This window comes from Pararge aegeria, chromosome Z (assembly GCF_905163445.1).
Source record: "Pararge aegeria chromosome Z, ilParAegt1.1, whole genome shotgun sequence".
Taxonomy (NCBI): domain Eukaryota; kingdom Metazoa; phylum Arthropoda; class Insecta; order Lepidoptera; family Nymphalidae; genus Pararge; species Pararge aegeria.
The window spans coordinates 5696168-5721333 of NC_053208.1; the positions used below are offsets into that span (position 1 = coordinate 5696168).

At 36.4% G+C, this 25166-nt stretch overlaps 1 protein-coding gene across 2 annotated transcripts in view; it reads left to right on the forward strand.

The window, feature by feature from the left end:
* Window positions 1-25166, forward strand: part of LOC120636661 (dystrophin-like protein 1) — a 274699-nt gene that overhangs the window by 204922 nt on the left and 44611 nt on the right. For both annotated transcript variants that reach the window (XM_039908223.1, XM_039908224.1), the window contains one exon: window positions 15772-15928. In XM_039908223.1, coding sequence (XP_039764157.1) covers window positions 15772-15928 — 157 coding nt within the window. The remainder of the gene's footprint in view (window positions 1-15771; window positions 15929-25166) is intronic.

The following is a 25166-nucleotide window of genomic DNA, read 5'->3' on the forward strand; positions in this document are numbered from 1 at the left end:
CTACTTAATATAATATGCGACCGTCCTATGATTTGTTGTTTGCAAACAGAATCCAATAGTAGGTACCAACTGTTAACGTTAAAAATTCAAATATCTCTTTTGACTTCATGCATTCTTTAGTTACGATACTATTAGTCATAAATTTGTATTGCACAGCCAATGTTTATGGAAGAAAGAGAAATAATTTTTATTGACCTATATCAATAGCCTTTAACATACCACTGCTGGACTAAAGGCTTTCCTCATCGAGAGTTTTACCCCATAATCAACACACTGGGCAGATGGGTAGTAGATCGCAGTTGATAGTAGTAGCACAGTGGACGCTGCTGACCGTTCTCTGTTATATTTCCTAAACCCCTTAATCGCCTCGTACGATACCTGCGGGAAGAGTAGGGGTAATGACAGCTATATTTTTATCTGCTCTCCCCACAAAGCGGTATTGACACACACATTTGGTGTTAAATTAAATGAAATTTTCAATCAGTATTAAAGTAAATGTGTGACAAAGGAACTCGCTCAGTATAACTACACCTTAAAGGACGCAGTACTGATTTTAAGCCAGATTTTTTCAGTAATACCAAATCATAGCGAATATAAAATCCAAATAAAACGAATGTTTATCATGTAATCATAGTCTACTATCGTTCTGTCAAGTTTTATCTGTTTCACCGACTTCAAAACGGAAGAAAGAATAAAAAATTAGAAGAAAACATCTTAATTAATTTACTGACGATATGATTTTTTCTTGGTTAGTTTTGAAAAGAATATTTTGAAATCCTCTTCTAACGGCTATAAAAAAAAATTCCTTCTTGTAATATTTGAGAAACATTACAAAAAGTACCTTTATTATTAAGAGTTGAGGCTTCGATTGTTTAAACCCGAAACCGGGTGGTTTTCAGTACAACGTGAATGTGAAAAGGAATGTGTATATGTTTTTAATGTGTGTCCAAACCTTTACCACTATTCAAGGAACTACGTGTTTACTATCTTGTTTTTCAACGGATCACGAAATCCAATATTTGGGTGAAAACTTAGTTCCTACCTTCCAGAGCACGATAATCCGTCATGCGTTAGTCCCACTTATATGTGATAATAATCATTATAACATGCCAACTTTTCTCTCTAACCTTCATTTGATTCGATTTGATCTTAATCCTTTCTCCTATAAGAAAGGATGCCTTCGCCCAGTAGTGGGATAATAGGCGGAGAATTATAATGTTAGTAAATCCATCCGTGGCTGGACCGGAGCGTGTGTGGCCCTATTTATAATACTCTACTACAGGCAATGTTTGCGCGGGATATTTTGGAACTGCCGCCCGCCAACGTGTGAATTACGTACTTGAAACTGAGACTTGCTATCATTAATTCACTCGCCGAGTTCAGTTTACGTTCTAGATCAACACACAAGTGCTAATGGAGTGAAATAAAGCATACAGCCGTAGATAACGAATAAGGAGGCGATTTGTAAAAGTTGCCTATGATGTTCTTGTATTTCCTACCTCATCTCGCCATCCTTTCTAACATAATAGTTGCGATAGTGGGTTTGTTTGTTTGTCCTTCCCTTACGCTTTGATTAAACTACCGATCAAATTGATTTTTGGCATAAAGTTTTTGAAACTATAGGTTTTACTATAGGTTATTTCTTATCCTAAGGAAACAAACGGTTCTCATTTGTTTTCGGATTTACGCAGACGTAAATAAGTAAGAGCGTAATGTTCCGTGTGGTGGCGGCAAATCAGAATACAGTTTTCACATATTCCTTCTTCCCCGGGATTTCGACCGTCGTAAAACGAAGAACGAGCAGTACCAACCCGTGTGTCCAGCGTGGTGATAATGGGCAATACCTACCGTCGCGAGAGGTTTTTAGTCTATCAGTGGCCTGTTAAAAGGCTCTTGATTTATGTAATGACAGCCTAAATAGAAGTTTGTCGAAGCTACCTAGACAATGAAATCGTGCGGTAAATGTGGGGTGCGAAAAAGACTCCTTCTAGCTTTAGTTTAGGATTCATTCTTTTTTCAAAATAAAGAACAGATATAAATTTCAGAATTAAGAAGTTGAAATTAATCATCAAGGATTTTGGGTTCTCTTTTTCATGAAGCGTTAGTAACTGTAGACAAATCATTCAACGGATGTTTTCTGACTGTTTGTTTAGTCTATTGTCTAGCCAATAAGAAATCGAGTTTTAAATCGATGCTTAGTAAAATACATTAGCGGTGCATTTAAGTGTTACGCGTGTAGGATAGAAACGATGATCAGTGAAAGCTATGATTTGGAATAGGTCTAGTGGAAAAGACGAAAGAATGATCATTGAAATAATGGAGTGATGCCACCATAGAGACAGCAGAATGGAGTGGGAAGGACGCGTTGTAGACGGAGAAATTTATTTAAAAAAAAATTAGACCTAATCCTAATCCTATACCCTCCCAGTAAACACATCATAATATTATGTTTAAAATCATCATCATCAAAGCTCTACAGCCCTGGGTGAGCCTTGGCTTGGTCAAGCATATTTCTCCATTTGAGGCGGTTAGAATCCTCATATCCTTCTTAACTCCATCACTCCACCGACCCCTAAGGTCGTCCTCGGCCTCTACGCCCCTCATAAGTGCCCTCTTTATGTTTGAAAGCAGAACTAAATTATAAGTGTAATTTTCTATAATTTGATGGGAATTAAAAAGTTTTTAACTAGTATAATTATAAGGTAATTATGTGATTACTGTTTTAATATTTGAAAGCTATTGTTATAAATTTTTGATATTTATTTGGTTTTGTTTTCCCAAAATAATTTTAAAGAAAGGAAATAATTAGGTTAATCCCAACGAAATGTGGGGAAAAAAATTGTATTGAACTTCCACCGCCCACTTAGAATTACTTCCGATACTTGAATCATGTTTTTGTGTGGCACATTTCACTAGTTCGAATTAAAAAAAAAAACTCACCTTGAAGCTCGTCTCGTATGGAAACAGCTTTATTCGGCTGACATACGAAAACAACCTCGCCATAATGCATTATCTTAAACAAACTCCTTTATACTTTTTCGCCTACGTTGTAAACAGTTATAATGGAACAAAGTTTACTATTGATTCATTTGAAACTCAGAGTTAGATTTACTGGAAAGAGAAATTACAATACAACGTATCTCGCAAATTTTGTATGCCCAGTGGGCTTACACTACCGCAAGTTTAACGCTACTTGTTTCCCCTGAGTGAGTGCAACTATTCTTCATCATTTGTTTACATAAATGATTATTATGTAAATTATTACATTCACATCACAATTAATAATGGTAAAAAAACAGTCGTTCATAAAAAATAACTATCATGTTTTTATCTGACCCGCTACACTATAGTATAGGAATAGATAATTTTAGGCATACAAAGTGCATACTATATATAGATAATATGCTGCAATAAGCAGCTTACTATCTCTAGGAAACCTTTGATTAGTGAAAATAGGGAATGTTGTTAGAAATTACTCGGTAGAAATTATGAGTTAAAAGAGGAGCTAAAAATAGAATTAACAATCCAAAGAACAAAGATTACGTTAGTAGTACTCAAAGGCGATTTGGCCGCGGTTGTTTTATTCGAATATCTGTTCTGCCTTTTGAGGATTATCAACTTTTTTTTATTGGTTTTCTGGCATACTATCGATATTCCATTTGTTTCGTTCCTTCAGTTTAGCAATCTCAACACTGCACCAATAATATTATGTCAACTGTTAACCTTGTCTTGATACCGGGATCAATTAATTTATCACAATGAGCTTTTATAATGTTTGCAGTCGTAGGCAGAAGAGGGTTTTTTTTTTGAAGTTATACTTCTTTTGGCGCGGGGTCAAAGTCTCAAAGACCATTCCGGTTATTTCATTGATTCAATTGTACAAAAATCTCAAATTTTAATGTTGAGTGTAACTCAATATATAATGAGATAACTAGATAATGCATTATAGTAAAGCTTTCGATGTATTAGATACCTTTTTTTATTGACAGTTTCGTTTTTCTACAAACGTAGAATAAGGTAAAAGAAAAAAAAAATTGTAAAGATTATTATCTTGCTACGCCGAAGAAGTATAACTTCTAACGCGTTTTCAAGTGGTGGTTTTTCTATAATGTTTTAATTTTATTACTTCTTCTGAGACTTGGCCTCACCAAAATTAACTCCTAGGATTTATTGCGCACAAACAAAATAAAATCCGATTATAAGACGTTGGAGGAATAAAATAATCAAACAGACAGGTGAACATGGTTTCTCTTAAAAGCGGGCAGCAATAATGTTTAGGCCGTACGCAGACTAACGCATATTCGTATTAAACTATTGTATTAAAGAAGTTTTTATGGAGCAAGCATTTTACGCATTTCTTTCCTGTTAGGTTTTATGGTTCTGTACCCTTTTATTAATCCTGTCTGTTAGTTCGTCCATCCGTCTGTCCGATAGGGAGAGATTTCCATTATATTAAAAAAGTTTAGATGTAGAAAGGTTTGTATCTTGTTTTCACGCATTTCTTTCCGTAGATACAAAGTTGGTCTTAGGTTTCCGTACCGTACTAAGCGACTGGTCTCTGTTAGTTTGTCCTGCTGTCTGATGTCAGCGTTCTGTATCTTATGAACCCTAGGTCACAACTAGGCTGTGGGTGATGAGGTTCCATAACATATTACTAAGTTACTGTTAGTAGCAATTTGTACCTTACTGTTAGTTCCTCCGTCCGTCCTTCTGACTATGCTAAATTTGGCATTATAAATCTGCAACAAGAGCGTCAAAAATATAAATTAATACCTACTATAAATAACACCTCTCGATTGCTGTCAAGGATTGGATAACTTTAATTTGAGAAAAAGTCAAAATGGCGGACCGAGCTTTTGCCACTTACGCACCCTTTTGGCTTTTGAACATTGCTTTAAACTCCACTTAAGTTTATTGAAGCGGACATTAAATTGTACACAGCGCCTGTGTCATCCCTTTTATTTCAATTCAGTAAATTCAATTTCCTCTCATGATAAATATAATATTGTTCGTACAAGTGCTTCCGCACTCAGGATGTTTCAAACAAGATTTCCTACCTACTGTTTCCGGGATGACCCTTAGGCTATGTTCACACAGCGACAGGGTGAATTTCATCAGAGAAATCTGCTTGTAAACGATATGCACACCATATTAGACTGCTGGTTCATAAATAGCAACTGCTTTTTAATACGCCTAAAAGCATTCCATAGCTGGGCACAGTAATAGTGCATACATTTTTTTTTCACTGGGTATAAGCTAGTTCTTTACTGCAATCTCACCTGCACGGTTAGCGTAGCATCTCTGAGTTTTCCAAGTTATGTGCGTTTTAAGCAATTAAAATATCACTTGCTTCAACGGTGAAGGTAATCCTGCATTCCTTGGAGTTCTCCGTAAAGTTGTAAAAGGCGCGTGGAGTCCACAAATCCACACTGGGCAAGCGTGGTGGACTACGGCCAAAACCCTTTTCATTGTAGGAAGAGACCCGTGCTCTGTGTGTAGTGGGCAGGTAATGGGTTAAGCCGTGGGAGAAAATATATTTTTAGTACACGCCACTGACCTGACTTCATGCAAGTGGCGTGTACTTCATACTTGCACAAAATTACTGCCTACCGTTTATTTTGTATACAACTCGAATAGAAGGAGAATTTTTCAGTTTTATGTAATCTTCCTGTTTTATGCCTACACTTGTCAAAACGCTGGTTACGCCACTGCTTGTAGTAAAAGCCGATGCAGTCTAATATTGTAACCCGTTAGAGTTGAGCCAGTTGTTTTAAACGAATTCCCCTTATCTGTTTCTACACGTTATGGTCCCGGATCGCTTGGAAGCATGACTTTGCCTCTAGGATTCGATAGTGATTTTATCCGTTAAAAACTATAACTGAAATCGTTTTATATGCACCCTTTAGGACACATCGTCCGGGAGGTATACAATGGGCCAACAAAAGGGACATGCCGTGGTGGTTTTTAGTTTGAGTGTACCCTTTAGAGGAGAGTCCCACATAACCACCGTCTTGTCCAAGTGTCGGAGGTAGCAATAAAGCTTTTCCACCACGCCAAAAAAAAAGGACTAAGATGCACATAAGAGACTTCATCAACATCAACAGCCTACAAGCGTCCACTGCTAAACATAGGCGTTTACATGAGCGCGCCACCACACAAGGTCTTCCGCCTTTCTCATCCAGCCGCTTCCAGCCACCTTTTTAAGGTCATCTGTCCAGCGAGCTGGAGGTCGTCCCACACTGCGCTTACCGATTTGCGGTCTCCACTCTAGAACACGTCTGCCCCAACGGCCATCGGTCCTACGGCAGACATGACCCGCCCACTGCCACTTCAACTTGCTTATCCTTTGAGCTATGCCGGTGACCTTGGTTCTTTTACGGATTTCGTCCGAAATTTTATCCCCAAGAGAGACTTCCAACATAGCTCGCTCCATACCGCGTTGCGCGACTTTAAATTTGTGGATTAGGTCGACTGTCACTGACATAAGAGACATATATGTGTATATTATCTTGTCTTATAATATCATAGAAATAGGACAAAAACACATATTTCTTTACCTACTGCTCTAAGGAAATAGGTATCCGGAGTTTTCATCCTACAGGCTATCTTAATTCTTATTCGCCGGCTGTATCTAATACTAGAACTGTAACAACAGGGTAGATTAATTGTTTCTTTATCTCAGGACTGATACTGACAATTGCATCTCAAATATTGTTAGTAGTTAGTGAGGTTCCGGGTTCTATTTCCGGCAGGGGCAATTTGGGAATTTATAATTTCAGAATTTTCTCTGGCCTAGCCTCGAGGCTTTGGCCGTGGCTAGTGACAACAAAGACGTGCCGCTAAGCGATTTAGTGTTCCAGTACGATGTTGCGTGGAAACCGATTAGGGGTATGACTGCCATACTTGTTTGGACAGCCGGTTGGCGCTGTCGGCAGCGATCCTGCTTGCACGGGCTATTATTTATATTAAAATAATATAAGTGTAAAATGGAACGAACTCATTTTCGTCTTCATTATCATCAACCCATTATCAGCCCACTACAGGGCACGTGTCTCCTCCCGTAATGAGAAGGGGTTAAGGCCGTAGTCCACCACCCTGGCCCAGAGCGGATTGGTAGACTTCACACACCTTTGAGAACATTATGGAGAACTCTTAAGCATGCGGGTTTCCTCATGATGTTTTCCTTTACCGTTGAAGAAAGTGATATTTTAATTGCTTAAAAACGCACGCACTCAAATATGTACTCGTAATTTAATTTATTCAGTTCAAACTATAGAATTTAATTTAATCAGTTTAAATATCACTTTAACGGAGCAGGAAAACTTCGTGAGGAAACCTGCATGCCTAAGAGTTCTCCATAATGTTCTAGTTACGAAAGAGCGGTCAATCCGTTGAAATAGTTTTATATGTAAACTTCATTGTAAATCTAAGGGAAGGTAAAAAAGGCTTCATTGTAAATAAAAATGAATAGCCACGTTCATATAGTATAATTCCCGGTTATATCATATGTACATTAGTTGCAGTTTATTATGATACTGCGTAATTTTGAGTTACGAGTGTATACGTGTACATTACTCGTGGGAAATTATCTTCTAAATAAAATATTGTTCATCCGCGACAGTGTATACGTCGTTTCACTTTAAATGGGTGCTAAAACAATTATAATATGAATATTACAGATATTAATAAAAACTTTTATTTACATTCCAAATTAAATAACATAACATTCCATAACCTGGATAGCAGCTTCATTTTTGTGCCTTTTGGAGTAGAGACTTTAGGACCGTGGGGTCCGGAGGCAAGAGCCCTTTTCAAAGAATTATCGAAAAGTGTTATCGAGTCTACCGGTGATCCTAGAGCGGGCAGTTACCTTGGCCAACGAATTAGTTTGGCCATCCAAAGGAGCAATGCTGCCAGCATCTTAGGAACTGTGCCTCGCTGCGGTGGTTTCGAGGACGTTTTAGATTTTATTTCGTTTTAAATAGTTTATTTTAGGTTATATTTATATTTTAAAGCACTTTATTAAATAACTAAATTTAAAAAAAAAAAATGTCATAGGTATTGTTTAATTAAAGTATTCAAACATATATCAAGCAAAGCCACTTGAAATGACACAACAGAGAAATAATAATATTTCGTATTGAATTGAATGACGTTTGAACATGACGATCGTGATTTTATTAACATAAATAATGTCACGTCGAAGCGGTGATAGCGCGGCGGGTAAGAGCTCGAGTTCACTTTCGGGGCGCGGAGCTCGAGTTCCAGCATCTCTAACTTTTCTAAGTTATGTGTTTTAAGTGATTAAAATATCACTTGATTCAAAGTTGAAGTGAATCATCGTGAGGAAACCTGCATGCCTGAGAGTTCTACATCATGTTCTCAAAGGTGTGTGGAGTCCGATCCGTTCCAATCCGCACTGGGCCAGTTTGGTTAACGGCCTTAATCCCTTCTCATTGTGGGAGGAGACAAGTGCACTGTAGTGGGTCGGTAATCGGTAGATGAATAATGTCACAAAATCTCTACTTCATAAGGCACTAAAATTAAACGGCTATCATGGTTTTCATATTTGCGTCTCATGGCTTGCCCGGCACTGGTAACAAAACGCACACACCATTGATGAGGTCGTCTGAACGTTTGATGTAGCTAGGGTTATAACAAACGTAGCGTCGCAAACTAGCGACCCAGCCTCCACGGTACGAGCGTCAAGCCATCAGGTCTCTTTATTCCACTACAAGTTAGACCTCGACTGCAGTCACCGGAACACTAAATCGCATAGCGGCACGTTTTTATCGGTAGGATGGTAATCCACGGCCAAAGTCTTTCACCAGACCAGACCCGAGAAAATTTAGATATTATAAATTCCCAAATTCCCTGCTACTTAAATACACAGCGCTCACCGTTGCGCCAGGAAGATCGTCAAATACAATACTTTGCCCCTCGTGTAGTTCCAGTGTACCTCTCCAGTTATATAGTTCACGTATAGTATATTTTATTATCGCCCCCCCGAGTGCAAGGCTCGTAAAGCTCGTTTATCGACTCTTTTCAGCGACACGTACAGAATACAGATGCCTTTAACCTACCCCAGGGATCGGATGTCCCTTCCAACCATCTATTCTCATATCATCGTCTTTAATATTGGTTAGTCATACTTGAGGTGAATATGAATTTTTATACAGCTGTTTAACGCGGGATGTTTTAAAAATTACATTTTAAAAATTGAGCCTAGTTTATGCCCCATTTAATACTAGGAAAGCTCCGATTTCATCTCCACAAGATAGAACAACAATGATTGATAAATTGTGAAATGTTCTAAACGAGCAACTTCTGAGTTTCTTGCCGGATTCTGGGTAGAATTTGCTTTCCGTGGTGGTAAAGCCACTACAAACAGACATACTTGATATTTCAAAAGTGTTGTTATTACGAGTACTCCAAATAAATGAATTTTGTTTTTTTTTTATAATTTTGAATATAAAAAAACTCAATAAGTAATGTCTTTAGGCTCTTTTGCAGCCCAAAGGAGGCCGTAGGGGTTAAAGTTGAGAACAACGCATTCCACGCTCAGTAATAAAGTTTAGTACATTTAGTGCAAGATCCTATGAGTTAAAATACCGTTCGTACCGACAAAGACGTACCGCTAAGCGATTTAGTGTTCCGGTGCGCTGTCGTGTGTTCTACACTATACTCCTTAACAGGTTAGCACGCTGCCATCTTATACTGTATCATCACTTATCACCAGGTGAGATTGGTGGGCTAACCTATAGTAGAATTTAAAAAAATACCAAAGGAACATTTTTTATTTTTCATCCTTTTCTATTTTATCTCTGTCCTGTGTAAACCATAAGCAAAGGCAAAATAAATATTCAAACCGGTAAAGCCATTTTTGAGTTATTGCGAGACAAAAGCCCGGCAATTTAATATAAAAATCTAAGATAAGATAAGATAGTAGAAGTTTTGTGATAGGAAGAAGAAAATAGATAGAACACAATAAACTTTTGCGTAATCGTTTCTATTGTCCTACTGTCATTGGCAGAAATTCTTCTACAAAATTGGCACAAAAGATCGAGTAAGCACTCTAGGCTCTGAATAGATTTACACGAACCATTGGAAGCACTTCTTGCTATCATAATTACTTTCTCTTAAATAAGGCTATAGAATCAATTTCAATTCATAAAGGTCACTATGCGTTTTCGGCAAAAGAACTTACTGAAATATATAATACCGATGCCGGAGTCCCCGTCTTCTAAGCTGTGCTTCATAAAAGAATTGAAAGTTTCTGGGAAACCGTCCAAGCTTCTAATAATAAGCACATTAGAATCGTCGCTCACGACGTACTTTTTTGGCAAAAAGTGCACCAGATTCCGAACCTGAAATAATATAAAATAGTTGAATTTTAATTGTAATTTAATTTTTAATTTTTGATTTTAATTAATTTTGTTTTTATTTATTTATTTTTAAATCCGAGTGTATTTTATATTCATTTAAAATATTATTTTAATCTCGCAATTATGTATAGGTATGGGTCCCCGAGCTGAAATATTTTTTTTTTTAATTTTTTTTTATAATACCCACAAATATTGTAAAGGCGAATTTGCTTGTTACACAACAAGCCGATTATGGATGAAATTTACATAACTAAATTTTTATTTGCAAACTATATTAAGTACTTATTATCGTATACATCACTTTGAGAGACGTTTAAGCGGGAATTATTACTTGTTTACCCGCTACTAGCCTATTCACAGCTGATCATCATAACATTTTGCGTAGAAATAGATTGCATTCGGAAACGGACGTAGGATAATTTTAAGCCCGGGAAGACAAATCATATTCGTGGGATGTTTGAAAAACCGGTGCAATCTATTATACTCGAAGCCCGAAGGAATGCCAAGTCTACAAATTCGCGCTTGGCCAGCCTGGTGGACGATGATAGCCTGAACCATACTCATTCTAGAGGAGACCAGAGTCATGATATTTATACTATCTGTTACTGCTTAATTCTATTAACCTTCTGTCTCGTTATAACGTATATATTAATCGTAGTGTCGAGTCCGAGATTTTATTTTCCTAATATTTAAAAAAACAGTTTGTAAGGCATTGCCCGCTCGCCACTATCAGTTAGCATCCACGTTTCACAGGCACAAGATATTCTTTCCTTGTATCATTTCAGGATTGCCTGTAATTTTATTGTCTAAAACCACGGAACTAATACTGTAGTATTAAGGTACAGCTAACAGTATCTGTGCCCACGCGTTTGGAAATCATGACGACATGAAAACAAACATGTCAGCGATCCTTTACCCGTCGACACCTCGTATCTTCCGTGTTGATAATAAAAACAGAAACATTTCACATTAACGTTCCTGTTTCAAATTAAATCGCGATTAAAAATCAAACATCAAATAGGTACAGTGACTGGGGTTTATGTAATTAATGTCAATCGTTTGATTCCAAAGTTTTTGGGCAAAGCAACTGAATGATTTTAACGATAGAATTAAAATCGCAATGGGTTATCGTGGTTGACTGGTCTTCAGACAAGAAGCGTTTTATTAATATCAAATATACAAGTAAGTATCAAGTGAACACATTACACAATATTAATGTTAGTAGTTTTGTTTGTAAAAAAAAAAGGTTGGAATTATTATTTAATACTTAGAAATCCACCATGCGAATTTGCGTTAGACGAAAGTTTGTAATTTTTTTCCTATCGAGAAAATTTTGTCTTACAGCGGATAACCATTAAGTCGGAAACATGGTCATGAATAACACAGACAGTGAAATATGCCGCTGTTGAAGTTCATTTAAATAATAATAAATAAATATACTATGACAATACACACATCGTCATCTAGCCCCAAAGTAAGCTTAGCTTGTGTTATGGGTACTAAGAAGACTGATGAATATTTTTATGAATAATATACATAAATACTTAGAATATATGTATAAACACCCAGACGCTGAAAAATATTCACGCTCATCACACAAACATTTTCCAGTTGTGGGAATCGAACCCACGGCCTTGGGCTCAGAAAGACCCTGCTTTCTGCAAGACGCTGCAAACTGCGCCAATCGGCCGTCATGTCGTCAATTTAAAAATACTCAACAGCTTAATAGGCTGTGCAGATTGATATGCGATGACAGTAATGCAAGGATTATTAAATAAATCACAGGAAATTTGAATTATCCTTTTGATCTATCACATAATCACCTAACTTTACAATAGCGCATGGGTCACATGCATTTATCATGTCATACCCCTATCGCGAAGCTTATATTATCCTTTCTGAAAGCGTCACATGATTTATCATTCTACCATTTTCGTCGGTAATGTGAAAATATAAATACAACATTGCTGTCATCCGTTCATGTGTAACACGTAAATCGATTTTACGCCCACATTTAGTATTTCAATTATTTAGGAACCTGGAAAAAGCATTGATAGTGCTTCTTTTCCCTTTCGGGGTGACAGAGTTCGTCTATAACTTTCCGGAATTATGTGCGTTTTTAATTAAAAAAAAATTGAAATATACCTTGCTTTAACAGTGAAGGTAAACATCGTGGGGAACCTGCCTGAGAGTTCTCTCTTGAAGTTATGTTTACTAATTCGCATATTATTACTGGTCTTCGGCTTAAACCATGCTCATTGTGAAAGGAGACCCTCGCTCTTCAGTGGGCCGCTAGAGGAATGATAATGACAAAGTAATCTAGTAAAACGTGTAACTATAAAGACTGATATATTTAAATCGGCTATTAAAGCTGATTAATTATAATTGAAGGCTTTATCCTGACAGCACATTTCTCCTAACAAAAATAAAATCTGGCAAATTAAAAATCAAGCTTTTACAATAATCCACTTAACCTAATACTTTTGTATTAAACTCACCGCGGGAATTGAAATAATTGATTATTCCCGTATAAAAAAATTATTGTGTACCAAATGTCTTTGGGAACATGTCCTATATGTGGGCAAAGTCCCATAGGTAAGGATGATGGAACCTAATTACTTCAGTCAGTGTCATAGAATATTTGGTTTTTTCTAGCATATTGGTTCGTTTTGTTATATTTAATTTATTATTTATTTATTCATAAACAAAAATAATCTATAATAATCTATGTACAAAAATCAAACTAAATAAAATCTAAAACTTCTTCGAAACCACCGCAGCGAGGCATAGTGCCCAAGATGACATTGCCCTTTTGAATGGCCAAACTAATTCTTAGGCCAAGTTTACTACCCGCTCTAGGATCACCGGTAGACTCGTTAACCGTTTTTGACAATACTATATATATTAAGTTTCATTGAAAAGATTAATGTTCCGTTTATATTTTTCGTTTGACCTACGTTTGTGTCAAATTTCAAGTAGGTATAGTATAATAGACCCCTATGAGATTTAATAATAAATCAGGGAATGATACTTACCGTAACTATAAGAATATTTTTATATTTTTAAACCCTGACGCAAAAACGACATTTAGTCTAGGTACATAAAAGAGTCAGTAACAGTGTTTCAGCTATCATTGATTAAAATCGATCCAAGATGGCCGCCGCCACAAAAAAAACGATTTACAATTTTATCACAACTCCCTTAATATGGGTGACAAATGAAACGGCTTGACTAGTTGATTAATCTACACTAAATTGAAAGTTGGGGTAGTATTTATAATTTTTAATTTAATATTCTTTAATTTTTTTTGTTATAGACCTTGCCGCAATGTTATATTTAGTATTCTTTAATTAGTAATTTGAAATATTTGCTAAAATATTATTCATCATGTCGAATATGTACTCGAATGACTTATATAATACTGGTGTCAGAGAATAAAAAAGTATTAAAATTGTAGTAGATAGAGATACTAAAGTCTAATTTAAAAAGCTCTTTGAGTAGTACCTACCCACTTATCTAGTAACGCACAAACGAAATCCCAAGGAAGGCCCGACTGATTACAGATCTAAGTTCCTTTGTACCCATTAATCTTAATTAACGTTGATAAATTAATGTGTTTGATGATAAAGCTACGCGTTTAATACTAACGTCGCTCTAACAAATTATTATATGAAGATAAGTGCTTCTATATGTTTATTAATTTCACATATATTAAAGCAGCTAGCTGTTCCTCAAGTTATTTTCTTCGACTTAACGTTATCTCACTAAGTGGGGTCTTTTTCTAGCCCACTCTCCCCAGTCTTGAGCTTATTGCCCTCGTTCTGCGTCCGCATTTATTACGGTTTTTTACAAATCCTCTGGGAACTGTTAGTTTTTCTGGAATATAAAGCTTATGTTACACTACATCTTTTTAACTAACTCTATGCAAAAAATCTAGCCCTAATCCTGTTATATAAGTATGGATTATACCATTGTCTTAACCCCTTCTCATCGTGGGAGATGACCTTTGCCTTTTAAAGAAGGGGTTAGTTAGGTTGGGGGGTAGGCGTTGTTGCCGTGGGCCGTTAATGGGTTGATATGTTGAGGATGATACCTTTGTCTGTGTAGCATTGTATGCGTTAAGAATCATCATCCGCGACCTAATAACGTAACTACCTCTGATGGACAGAGGCCTTGTCTCTCATAGCAGACACGTTTTAGAGCATAGGCCCAGTTCGCTGCTCCAATGCGGGTTGGTGGGCTTTAGCGACTATACCATCAGATACGACCGACAACTTTCCTAACTCCGAACTGGTACTAAAAAAAAACCCTAACCTAACAATTACTGAGCCGACCCGGGAATCCATGACCTCATGATCGGTCGTTGAACATACACTATGAGAAGAGGCAGTCAGAATAACATATGTATTTAGCTCGACTCAGTAAAATAAGAAGTAGAGCCTTTTTGTTAGAGATTTTGTCCAAGGAAGTAAAACCACTATACTTATTTCTGCCGCCAAACATCTGTGTGATCTGGGTTCCATTCTGAAATGCGTTGAACAGGCACATGAGACTTGTCACCTACGCCTTAGGTTGATGGACATAGGTGGCACTTTGTTTTACGTGTTCCTTGTATGCCCTGCGAAGTATTGCTTCGTTTATAGACGATGGTTTACCAGTTACGAACAGGTGGGTCATCAGCTTGGTGCATCAATTACTACTATTAAAAAAAAAACTCTGGGTTTCGTGATCTGTAGTCGAACATAAAAACTACTTGACCAAGGATACAGTTACTAGAACAGCTACTCAGTTTTTTTGTAACCAGCAAGGCGTTTTAAATAGTTAGGACGCCACTGTATTTAGATTCCCTTGCATAAGAATTATTGTCGTACTTTGAATATAATATTATTTATTCTAGAAATCGCGTAGAATTGATTACGTATCCACATAGAACGTATGCCAAAACGAATATAACTGTTTAATAACGTCCGCTTCATACATTTATACTATAATATAATAATGATAGGCAGTTTGGAATTATAATTATATTGGACACCGATCTTCCTCTACCATAGTGTTTGTATCCTCTTCGAGCCCCACCTTTGTCATCAAGGCATAAGTGTGTCATTATATCAAAAAATTATCGTTCTCTGCTGGACATAAGTCTTTTGTAGGGAGTTCCAAATACCACGGTCTTGTACCGCTTGGGTCCTGCGGTTCCATGCTACTAGTTTGATGGCATCTGTCTGTTTAACATTAATATGTTACCTTCGTAACTACTTGTAAGCTCTCTGCTATAATAAGTATTATCAAAATTGTAATTTATTTTTTCAAATTTCGTGATTATTTTAATTGACGTCACAAACTAATAAAAACTTTTTTTAAAGTGCTTTTTCCTCTATTACAGAGCCAAGCCATGAAAATCGTCCGCACCGTCGGCCAAGCCTTCGAAGTTTGTCACAAGATGCAAGGAAACACTCAAGATAACCCTGTGCCCTCCACTTCTTCGGCTCCTGACGATGTGGTTACCATCGAACACGTCCGCGAATGCCCAGCCGCAAGAGGTCTGTATTTTCGTAACCCCTACATGGGAAATGAAGTTCAACAAAGACAACTTCCCTCACAAACATACAACCTCTTTTAATCTAAACTAAACACTAACGTACAAAATAACCAGCCGAAAAATTTACTTGTTTATTGCAATATCATTTGTGTACCTACATCTCAATCCAAGATTTAACTTGCAGTTTAATTTTGATTATTGGCCGGCGTTACTTTGCGTAACTCTATGATATACAATGAGCTTACTTTTTATACTCCACTAAAGTAGAATATACGATTCAATTTATAATTTCTTCATTCTCGATACTTCACACCAAACAGATGTATAGTATATTGCGAAAGATCTGTTTCTTGTACGTTTCTCTCCGACACCGGAGATCACCATACCCATAGACCATCAGACATAGACAATCCTCAGGTTATAGGTTTATAGGTTGACATTACAATGAACAATTGCTTACTCAGCAAATGAAGTTTAATACTCATTTTAAGTTTATTTTGACTTTTTTTTAAGTTATTTATTTTATCGAAACATACTAAAAAAGATTTATATTTAAAAGGGGTAGAACAAAAACTTTTAAGAGTTCTACCGTTACATGCTAAATTCTAAAATTATATTTATGCTAAACTGTGGCGACAAGTGGCGATGAATAATAAGTACTTAAGAAAGAAAAGGTAAATACGGGTAGGTTAAAAATAAGTACTTAGATAAAAAAATCTGTGAAACCTATTACTATAGTTAGCATCTGACGGTTTTCTAATGAAAAAATACCACATTCTAATATTTAGAAAATATCTGAAACATCAACTACCTTCTTAGTATTTGACATACTACATAAACCGTATGAAGCGTTTTTTTATTCTTGTTTATTAAAATATTACGGCCTGTAAATGAAAATATTGCTAACGGTAATTTTGGCATTCGTTTTAAATTAGTTTTTAATGATCAATAGACCCTCAGCATGGAATTCGTTATTGTTTAGTAATGAAGTCGTTTAGTTTCCAGAGATTTTAACTCCTAATGTAGAGAAAAATGTCATGTATGTTTTGTTTATTTTTTTGTTTCATATTTAATCTATTATATTATTTTTTAGTAAATATCATTTTTATATATTATTTATATAATTGTAGTTGTGTGCAATATAAGTATATTCATTCATTCAAAAACGTACAAAATATATATCTGCTGATGTATGGGATTTTCATACGATATCGTTAGCGGGAACAGCGTGCGATATTTGGTAGATAGCTCATTTAAGAGGCTCAAAACACGAAGATTCTAGATCAATTGATTTCGCATAGCTCGCCAATATTCAAAATTAGCCATACTAATATTGCTGTTGACACTAATATATCCAGTAATTTGCGATAGAATGTCGCAATGTGTACAAAGTGCAACAAACTCTTTAACCGTATTTTGTAAGCATCTGAAAATAAGTCTAGAACTTCATTTTCCAGTATATCCCACTACGCTATCATACTAGTCAGCGTACAGCCAAATTACCATGTCATCCTCAATGCAGTCAGCTGTCAGTTGTATTTATCGACTGGTGTCTGGGATGCAGTAGAATTCTGTAGAGCTTCTATGATTTTAGCAAACGTTTACTTCGAGAACCATTTTGTTCGTTAGGTATTATACCAGGAATAATTGCTTTTTTTTTTTGCTTGTACGCCATTGAGTAGGAACGTAATTACTGTCAATTTAATAATATCTACTCGATTATTGACAAAAAAAGCCTAGAGCATAGAGCGCATGCGTGACAGTAAAAAAATATTTACCATCATGCATGCACTTATTGACATACTACTGTGTCATGATATGTCAGAATCAAATCGGTTTCATACTTTCAGAAGGCACTATACTGGAGCACCACTACAGATTATACTCAGTGGCGTGCATAGAGGGTGTGCACGGGGTATGCATATGATCTAAATGAAGAAAATCACGAGTACGAGTTAAAAAAATCCTAAGGATAGGCATTGTAAGAGTTATAAAAATTTTATATCATCTGCATACCCTGAGCATAACCTCAATGCAGGCCACTGATAATACTATAATATACAAACCACTATCAGAGTCTACAGAGTCAGATACATTATCGTGTATTGGAGTGGCGCCACTCCACTCCACGATAATCTAACCAATCTAAGAGCATAAAAACCGTTAAGATCCTGGCGCAATACTACAAGCCACGACACTCTAATATGTTTGGACCGTTAGTGTGACGTCACAATATAATTAATGCTTCGTTAGTCTTGAATACTATGAATGACTACGGATCACAAGGTTCTAGTTTCGATTCCCGCGTTGGTTTTGGAAATTGCTATATAGTAAAAATTAATACAAGATAGGTACATAGATAAGCAGAATTCATGACGATGATGTGATAACATCACATCAATAATGTGTATTACTTAGAGTGTCTACTGTTTGTTTTTGTAACTAACTAACCTCTTTTTATGGATAACATCCTTTGGCACCCTTAACAAATATAGTTTCCTACGTATACGTAAACAGCACTGTTTTGGTAATAGGTACAAATATTTCACACGAATACAAAAGTTTTTATGCTTGCAGACCTCAAGTAGTCCCATATTATGCCTACTGAACTAATGTAAAACTAACTTGCTTGCGATTTTCAGGTGTTCTGCTTTGCAAAATTCAAGCTTATAACGCCGCCGTGCGAATATTACCAGCATTGCGATTTCATTAAAATGCTTTTCAGTATTGGCTTGTGTTGTGAACAACACATTAAACTTCTCACTATCAACACTTCAAACTAACACGTTCACGAATACAATTGAAAGCTAATATAGCTGATATAGATAATAAAGCTATTACATTGTTGTAATGGCATTCAAACACTTCCTGCCTGTCGGGTTTAAACTACATATTGATGAGATTTACAGCTGCAAGTTCTGTGTCACTCAGTTTGTACTACAAACTTTCCGCCATTAGCGCTGGTTATAAAAATTTGGTCGAATTTAAGCTTTATATCGGTAAAAATTAAGTTTCATTTCATTCTTACACGAAGTGTTTCGATTCTCTAAAACTACCACGGCTGAGAGCGCGCAAATCTTTTATTAATATACTAAAACGTTTACCATAAGTACCTACTTGCAGTTGGTAGGTATTCACCTAACTCTTATCTCACCACATAATTTAAGTAAATAACATTTGAATGGCTTCGCGAAAATTGCGAGCACACAAATATTATATTAACGTGCTATAACGATGACCATACGTACTCGCGTAATGGCGAGGTGTTCACCTAACTCATGCATATAATATATGTAAATAATATTTGAATGGCTTCGCGAATGTACTGTGATACTATTACATGGACGACAGTTTCCGTTTTACGTCCGTCGGTTTAACTGGCGTTGACGGCTCGTTCTAACGTGATTTAAACATTCGCATGTGAAAATTCAGTGGGGCATCATATAGCAATCACACAGTTGGGAAACTAATCTATTCGTATAGAGAATTTACTAGGGACTTGTTGCAACAAACTTTCAAATTTTCAAATAAATCTAGGCATCCATAGACTGCGTTCTTTAAAAAGTTTCAAACGTATAATTTCCAAGGCTATGTAGTAGGTAGTAGTAGTTTTTTGTGACAGAGCTCGTTCTCGGAAGTAGTATCACCACGCTTCTTCTCTTAAGTAGCACTGTTGAAATGCTGTGTTCCAGTCAGATTGGTGCGGTTGCCAGTGCAATTAAAGACACATGAAGCTACGCCTAAGTTATAGGGCAGAACGTTGCAGCCTGCATGACGTATTCCTTGCATACACTCCGACGTGTTGCCCTGTTCATAGGCAATGGTTCTCGGCTCACCATTAGTTGGGCCATCTGCTTTGTCCGTAAATTATTACTGCAATAAAAAAATATATGGCTCTGGTATATTTGCTGTGGGCGAAAACCCTCCACTGTATAAACAATAAAAGGGGTAAAATATTAAGCTTATACTCATGTATAAGTATCAATATTAGGATTCGCACATCATTTTTTCTCCAAGATCGCCGCCGACAGGTGACGTCTTTCATATTTAAATTACCTATCGAACTAATGCAATATAATACCTACAGTGCGTGATAGTAGATGTGTGACAAGCTTTATATAATAGTAAACGAAAGACTCATTGCTATTGCTAGTTTGTAGACAATTTAAGAGCAATTATACAAACTTAAACTTCAACGTGTAAAACAGTTAGAAGTAAATAATATGGTTTGATAATTTAGTTACACATAAATACTGCACTGATTTAGTGATTTTCGGTTGCCAATAAAATCAACCGAATAAACAAGGAATGTAAAAAGTTTAGTTGATTCTGGCAGTCTTTTGGGAAGTGAGACTTGCTGGCCAAGACGCTAGAATACCCATTATACCCAGTAGGTTATAATAAGTATTCTAAATCGGTCCAAACGCCTTTGAATGGGACAACTTATAATAACGATTTAATAGTGTTCGAAATTAACTATTGAAAAAATTCACGGAGCTCAACAAACAGGTTTAATTATAGTCATATAAATACTTGGCTCAAATCAGTTTATGATAAAAATCAAATGTGGCTGGTCACAGGCCCTTTCGCTCAGACGGAATCGTGGCGACGCACAATGTGAGTAAAAGCATACCAAGGATGTTTTTTTTATGTTCTTTTAAAATTTATCACCTTTTTTTAAGTTATTTAATCTTTTTAAAATAAAGTATTTTCGCATATATTTTCCATGCAAAATCATTTGAGGATTCATATCAGCTGCCTGGTGTCCTACGACTTGCGGCATCCGATGTTTTCTATGAAAACATAATAATTTTTCCATTGGCAAAACTATAATGCCTTAAAACATTTTCTGCCAGTCAGTATTATAATAGAAAATAAACAGAAGTAACGAAGTTACTGCAAAGCGCTTTGCAAAGTTATTGCAAAGCGGTGATAGCCCAATTGCACTTTCGGGGTGCCGAATTCGATTCCCAGCACGCACCTCTAACTGTTCTAAGTTATGTGCATTTTAAGAAATTAAAATATCACTTCGAGTTCGCCATTTTGTTCTCAAAGGTTTGTTGCAGTCCACCAATGCGCACTAGGCCAGCATGGTGGACTACGGCCTTAACCCCTTCTCATTTTAGGAGGAGGCCCATGTCCTGTAGTGGTCTAGACATTGGTTGATGTGATGGTATGATGATGATGAATAAGTGAATTTCACAAGTCGTTAGCCGGCCGGCGGGTATTCCACGCACGGTATATCGATCAAGTTAACGACCAATCAAAATGGGTATTTCCTAACAGCGCTACCATCAATAAACGTAGCGCACTTGTAAATATCTCAATGCTAACCACCTGGGCGATTGTTTATATTGCACAGCCACATCTTAACTAACATTTGTATCGTGGGCGGATTATAATTAGCCTTTATGTACCGTTTTATGACATCCGACGAGCGTAACAGCTGGTTTGAGGAACGACGTCATAATTTTATGGCTTACGTGACGCCATTAAACGCTGTGCCGTGAGACCTTTTTAACTCCCGATGCAAAAGAGTGGTGTTCTCAGTGGCAGCTATTGTCTTTCTGTGTGTGACATAGTAGCCACCTTTAGATCGATATGCACGCGGATTTTGTTGAACTGATCTCCAATAAACACTTTCTCAATTAACTTTCTTAGAACCCCTATTCAATCAACGTAAGCAAATTTTTTTTTTTTAAACCTATGCAGATAGAAGTTTATAGGTGTAAACACCTATTCTATCTGCAGGTAAATTTTCCTCTAAAATTTAACTAAACCGTACAAAGAATCAGGCTTAAATACAAACATTTAAATCCTTTTTTGTGGGTTATATGGTTGTTAAAATAATCAAATGAACATAATAACTGGCAATAATGTAAAAATTATGATCAGATACTTTAATTTCTTGAATTATATTTCATTTCTCAAAGTGCCAGTGTAGCGTCGCGTGATTTTGTTACATTAAAATTTTAATGGCGTCAACGAATCTCATGATTGATATTAATCTCCAAAAAGCAATAAAGTTCTTTCGTGCAAACTCGTGATTTATTTTGAGCATGAAACCTTGAAGATTTATTTTTAAGTAATAATTGATGGACCAAGCAAATGGCCACCGGATGCTGATGTCACGAAAAGCTTTACTACTACTCAAAGTAATATATAGACTAATATCAACCGGCCCGCTACAGGGCACGGTTCTCACCCCACAATGAGAAGGGGTAAAGTCTACCAATCTGGCCCAGTGCGAATTGGTGGACTCCACACACCTTTGAGACCATTATCGAGAACTCTCAGGCATGCAGGTTTCCAGGTTTCCTCACACTGTTTTCCTTCACCGTTGAAGCAAGTGATATTTTAATAACTTAAAACGCACTTAACTTTGAAAAGATAGACGTGCGTGCTGGGTTTCGAACTCGGTCCCCGGAAAGTGAAGTCGAACTTCCACCCAATGCGCTATCACCGCTTCATAAGAAAAAAGGAACAATAATTGTATACAAAAGTGTTGTCAGTTTACGGACTTAAAAAAAAAACCTGACGAGATTTTAATACTTATTAGATTTTACACAAATTGTTATAATTATTGACATGATGTAATCATAATCAGTGTTCGTTAGATTTTAAAAAGTAAACAGAAATAGTGAATAACTATAACCACTCAAATACAGGTCAAACACTGCAAGGTACAGGAAATGATCTTGGATAAAGCCAAATTTCAAATGATGGTCTTTAATCGTAGACGTGGTCCTAAATTACGCCATTTTGAAAATAGGGCTACTAGTGCGATGGTGAGGAGATGCCTTATTAGTAAATAATACAATTATTTATTGTTCGTAGCATCAGTAGAAGTGTGGCATGACACTTAAAATATATGATAAACAACGCATCATCGACGCTGCGACGATTCAACGCAATGTAACGCACTAATGAGGTAGAGCTCTAGCCTAAATTGCGGGAACAAATAATACATTAAACCTTATCGTATTTTACTATCTTAGCTGCACGGCTAGCATGGGCAGGAGACAATTATCTTTCCGGGCAAGGATAAAAATTTATCTTCCCACAGCTGTATCAACTTTCAGAGCATTGGCGCAAAAGTGGAAATAATGTTTTCGCCGCCTTTTTTGTATAAAAAATACTCATGGTACTGTTACGTTTCTCGTGCTGTGAGATTTTATACAGTTGATTTTTTTGACGTGAATCTGTTTTGTTAGCTCCCTAAAGAAAATTAAAACTGCATCAAAACTAAAAATCTAAAATCTAAAATTAAATGTAATGTGAGTGTCATTAATGTGAAATAAAGGAAAAATTATATAAAATTATATAAAAGTACTAAAAGGTGGGAAAAGTAATAATTTGTTAAAAAATACTTTTGATATCTTTTTTTTTCTTGCTGTTTTTAATTAATCATGTACCGATTCTTTTGTTTCCCACCACTTATTGCAATGCTTTTAAAAATTTCTAGTTTTGTAAATTAACTGTACTTTTTCGGCAATGTTTAGTCTATGTTATAAGATTGTTATTATATATGTAGGTATTAAGTTACTTCCATATAAAGACTGTTTCTTAAAAAAAAAAATACCAAGTAATATATGTGTCATAATTAACGGGGTTAAATTTCTCCTATTCCATGTTCCCGTGCTTTAGCAGGTGGACACGTTAACTATGTCCCTTGTCAGGAGATATAATCGCGGGATATAATTTTTGTCTCCTGCCTGCTCTAGCCCTGCTGAAGATGCTAAGCTTACTAGCTTTCTCACTGGCTTACCAACTAGCGTAGTATTTAAGCTAGTTCTGTGTATACAGAAGTTGCAAAGCTGACACTTCGTGTATCCCGGATATTAGTGCGTTAAAATTAAACGACATCAATTACGCTTTTGAGTAATGTTAATCTCTCCAAAGCATAAAAGCCCAGGCATCAGAACTCAGATGTATTCGTTGAGAAAGAAATTTATTTCACAACACGATAAAAGAAACAAATATTGTTAGTATGTACCTGCACTCCAAAAGTTACAAAAATAACTTACAAAGTAGGTACTTAATACTAACAGATATTAAAACAAAAAATATTCTATTCAAATGTGCTCGTATGGCGTTCCCAAAGGAAAAGCTCAACTTGCCAAAATAACAGACTTTTATTCCGTACCCAATTTTTTCTTAACACTGGCGGTTTTAGATTCATATGCAAAACGAAGCCATAGCCAATGTTATCGCTATTGTTTTTGATAGCGCAGCGGGGAAGCGGTGATAGCGCAACGGGTAGGAGCTTGACTGCACTTTCGGGGTGCTGAGTTCGAATCTAAGCACGCACCTCTAACTTTTCTAAGTTATGTGCGTTTTAAGAATATCACTTGCTTCGACGGTGAAGGAAAACATCGTGAGGAAACCTGCATGCCTGAAAGTTCTACATAATGTTCTCAAAGGTATATGGAGTCCACCAATCCGCACTGGGCCAGTGTGGCTACGGCCTTAACCCCTTCTCATTGTGGGAGAAGACCCGTGCCCTGTAGTGGGCCGGTAATGTGTCGATATGATGATGATGATCATTCGAATATATGGACCTTGGGCCTCATAAGAAGGCTTAGAGAGCAACGAGTGGAGAAGCTGAAACGCCAATGGGTGGGGAACTTTGTTCGGAGAACCTATTAGACGTTGGGGTCCCGAGGTGCGGGGTCGCCATTCCAGCACTAAAAGCAGCGTTGGTCGACTCCCTACGTGGTGGAAAGACTAAATCAATAAATATTATAAATAATTAAATTGATAATTATATTTGTTATTTATGCACGGCCTCCGAGCTAAGCTGAACATGGTAAAATTTCCGCTCACCGATAGCTTGCGTCGTAGATTAATCCTTATTTTTAAAAAAAAAAAACGATTTTTTTTTAATGTTACCAAATAGGGAAGATTCGTTAAATTACGTTTTGTTATTACGAAATATACGACGTAACATTTTAGCGATGTAAAAAAAAGTATAACATAATAAAGTTGTGTGGCCGCATACATTATGCAAAACTCGTTTCAGAGTCGTGGTGCATTACATGAAAAAAGTTTCGTGGAGAATACACGCTACTTTGCTACAAAAGTTTATTTAGCGCAGCTGACAAAAACCCCAGTTCGACAATAAATATGCTTGTAGGTACCTTAAGAATTATGTACATTCTATGTATTATAAATGTGAAAATGTGTCTGTTTGCTAGTTTGTCTACTAGTTTGTTTGCCTGTTACCTATTTACGGCTCA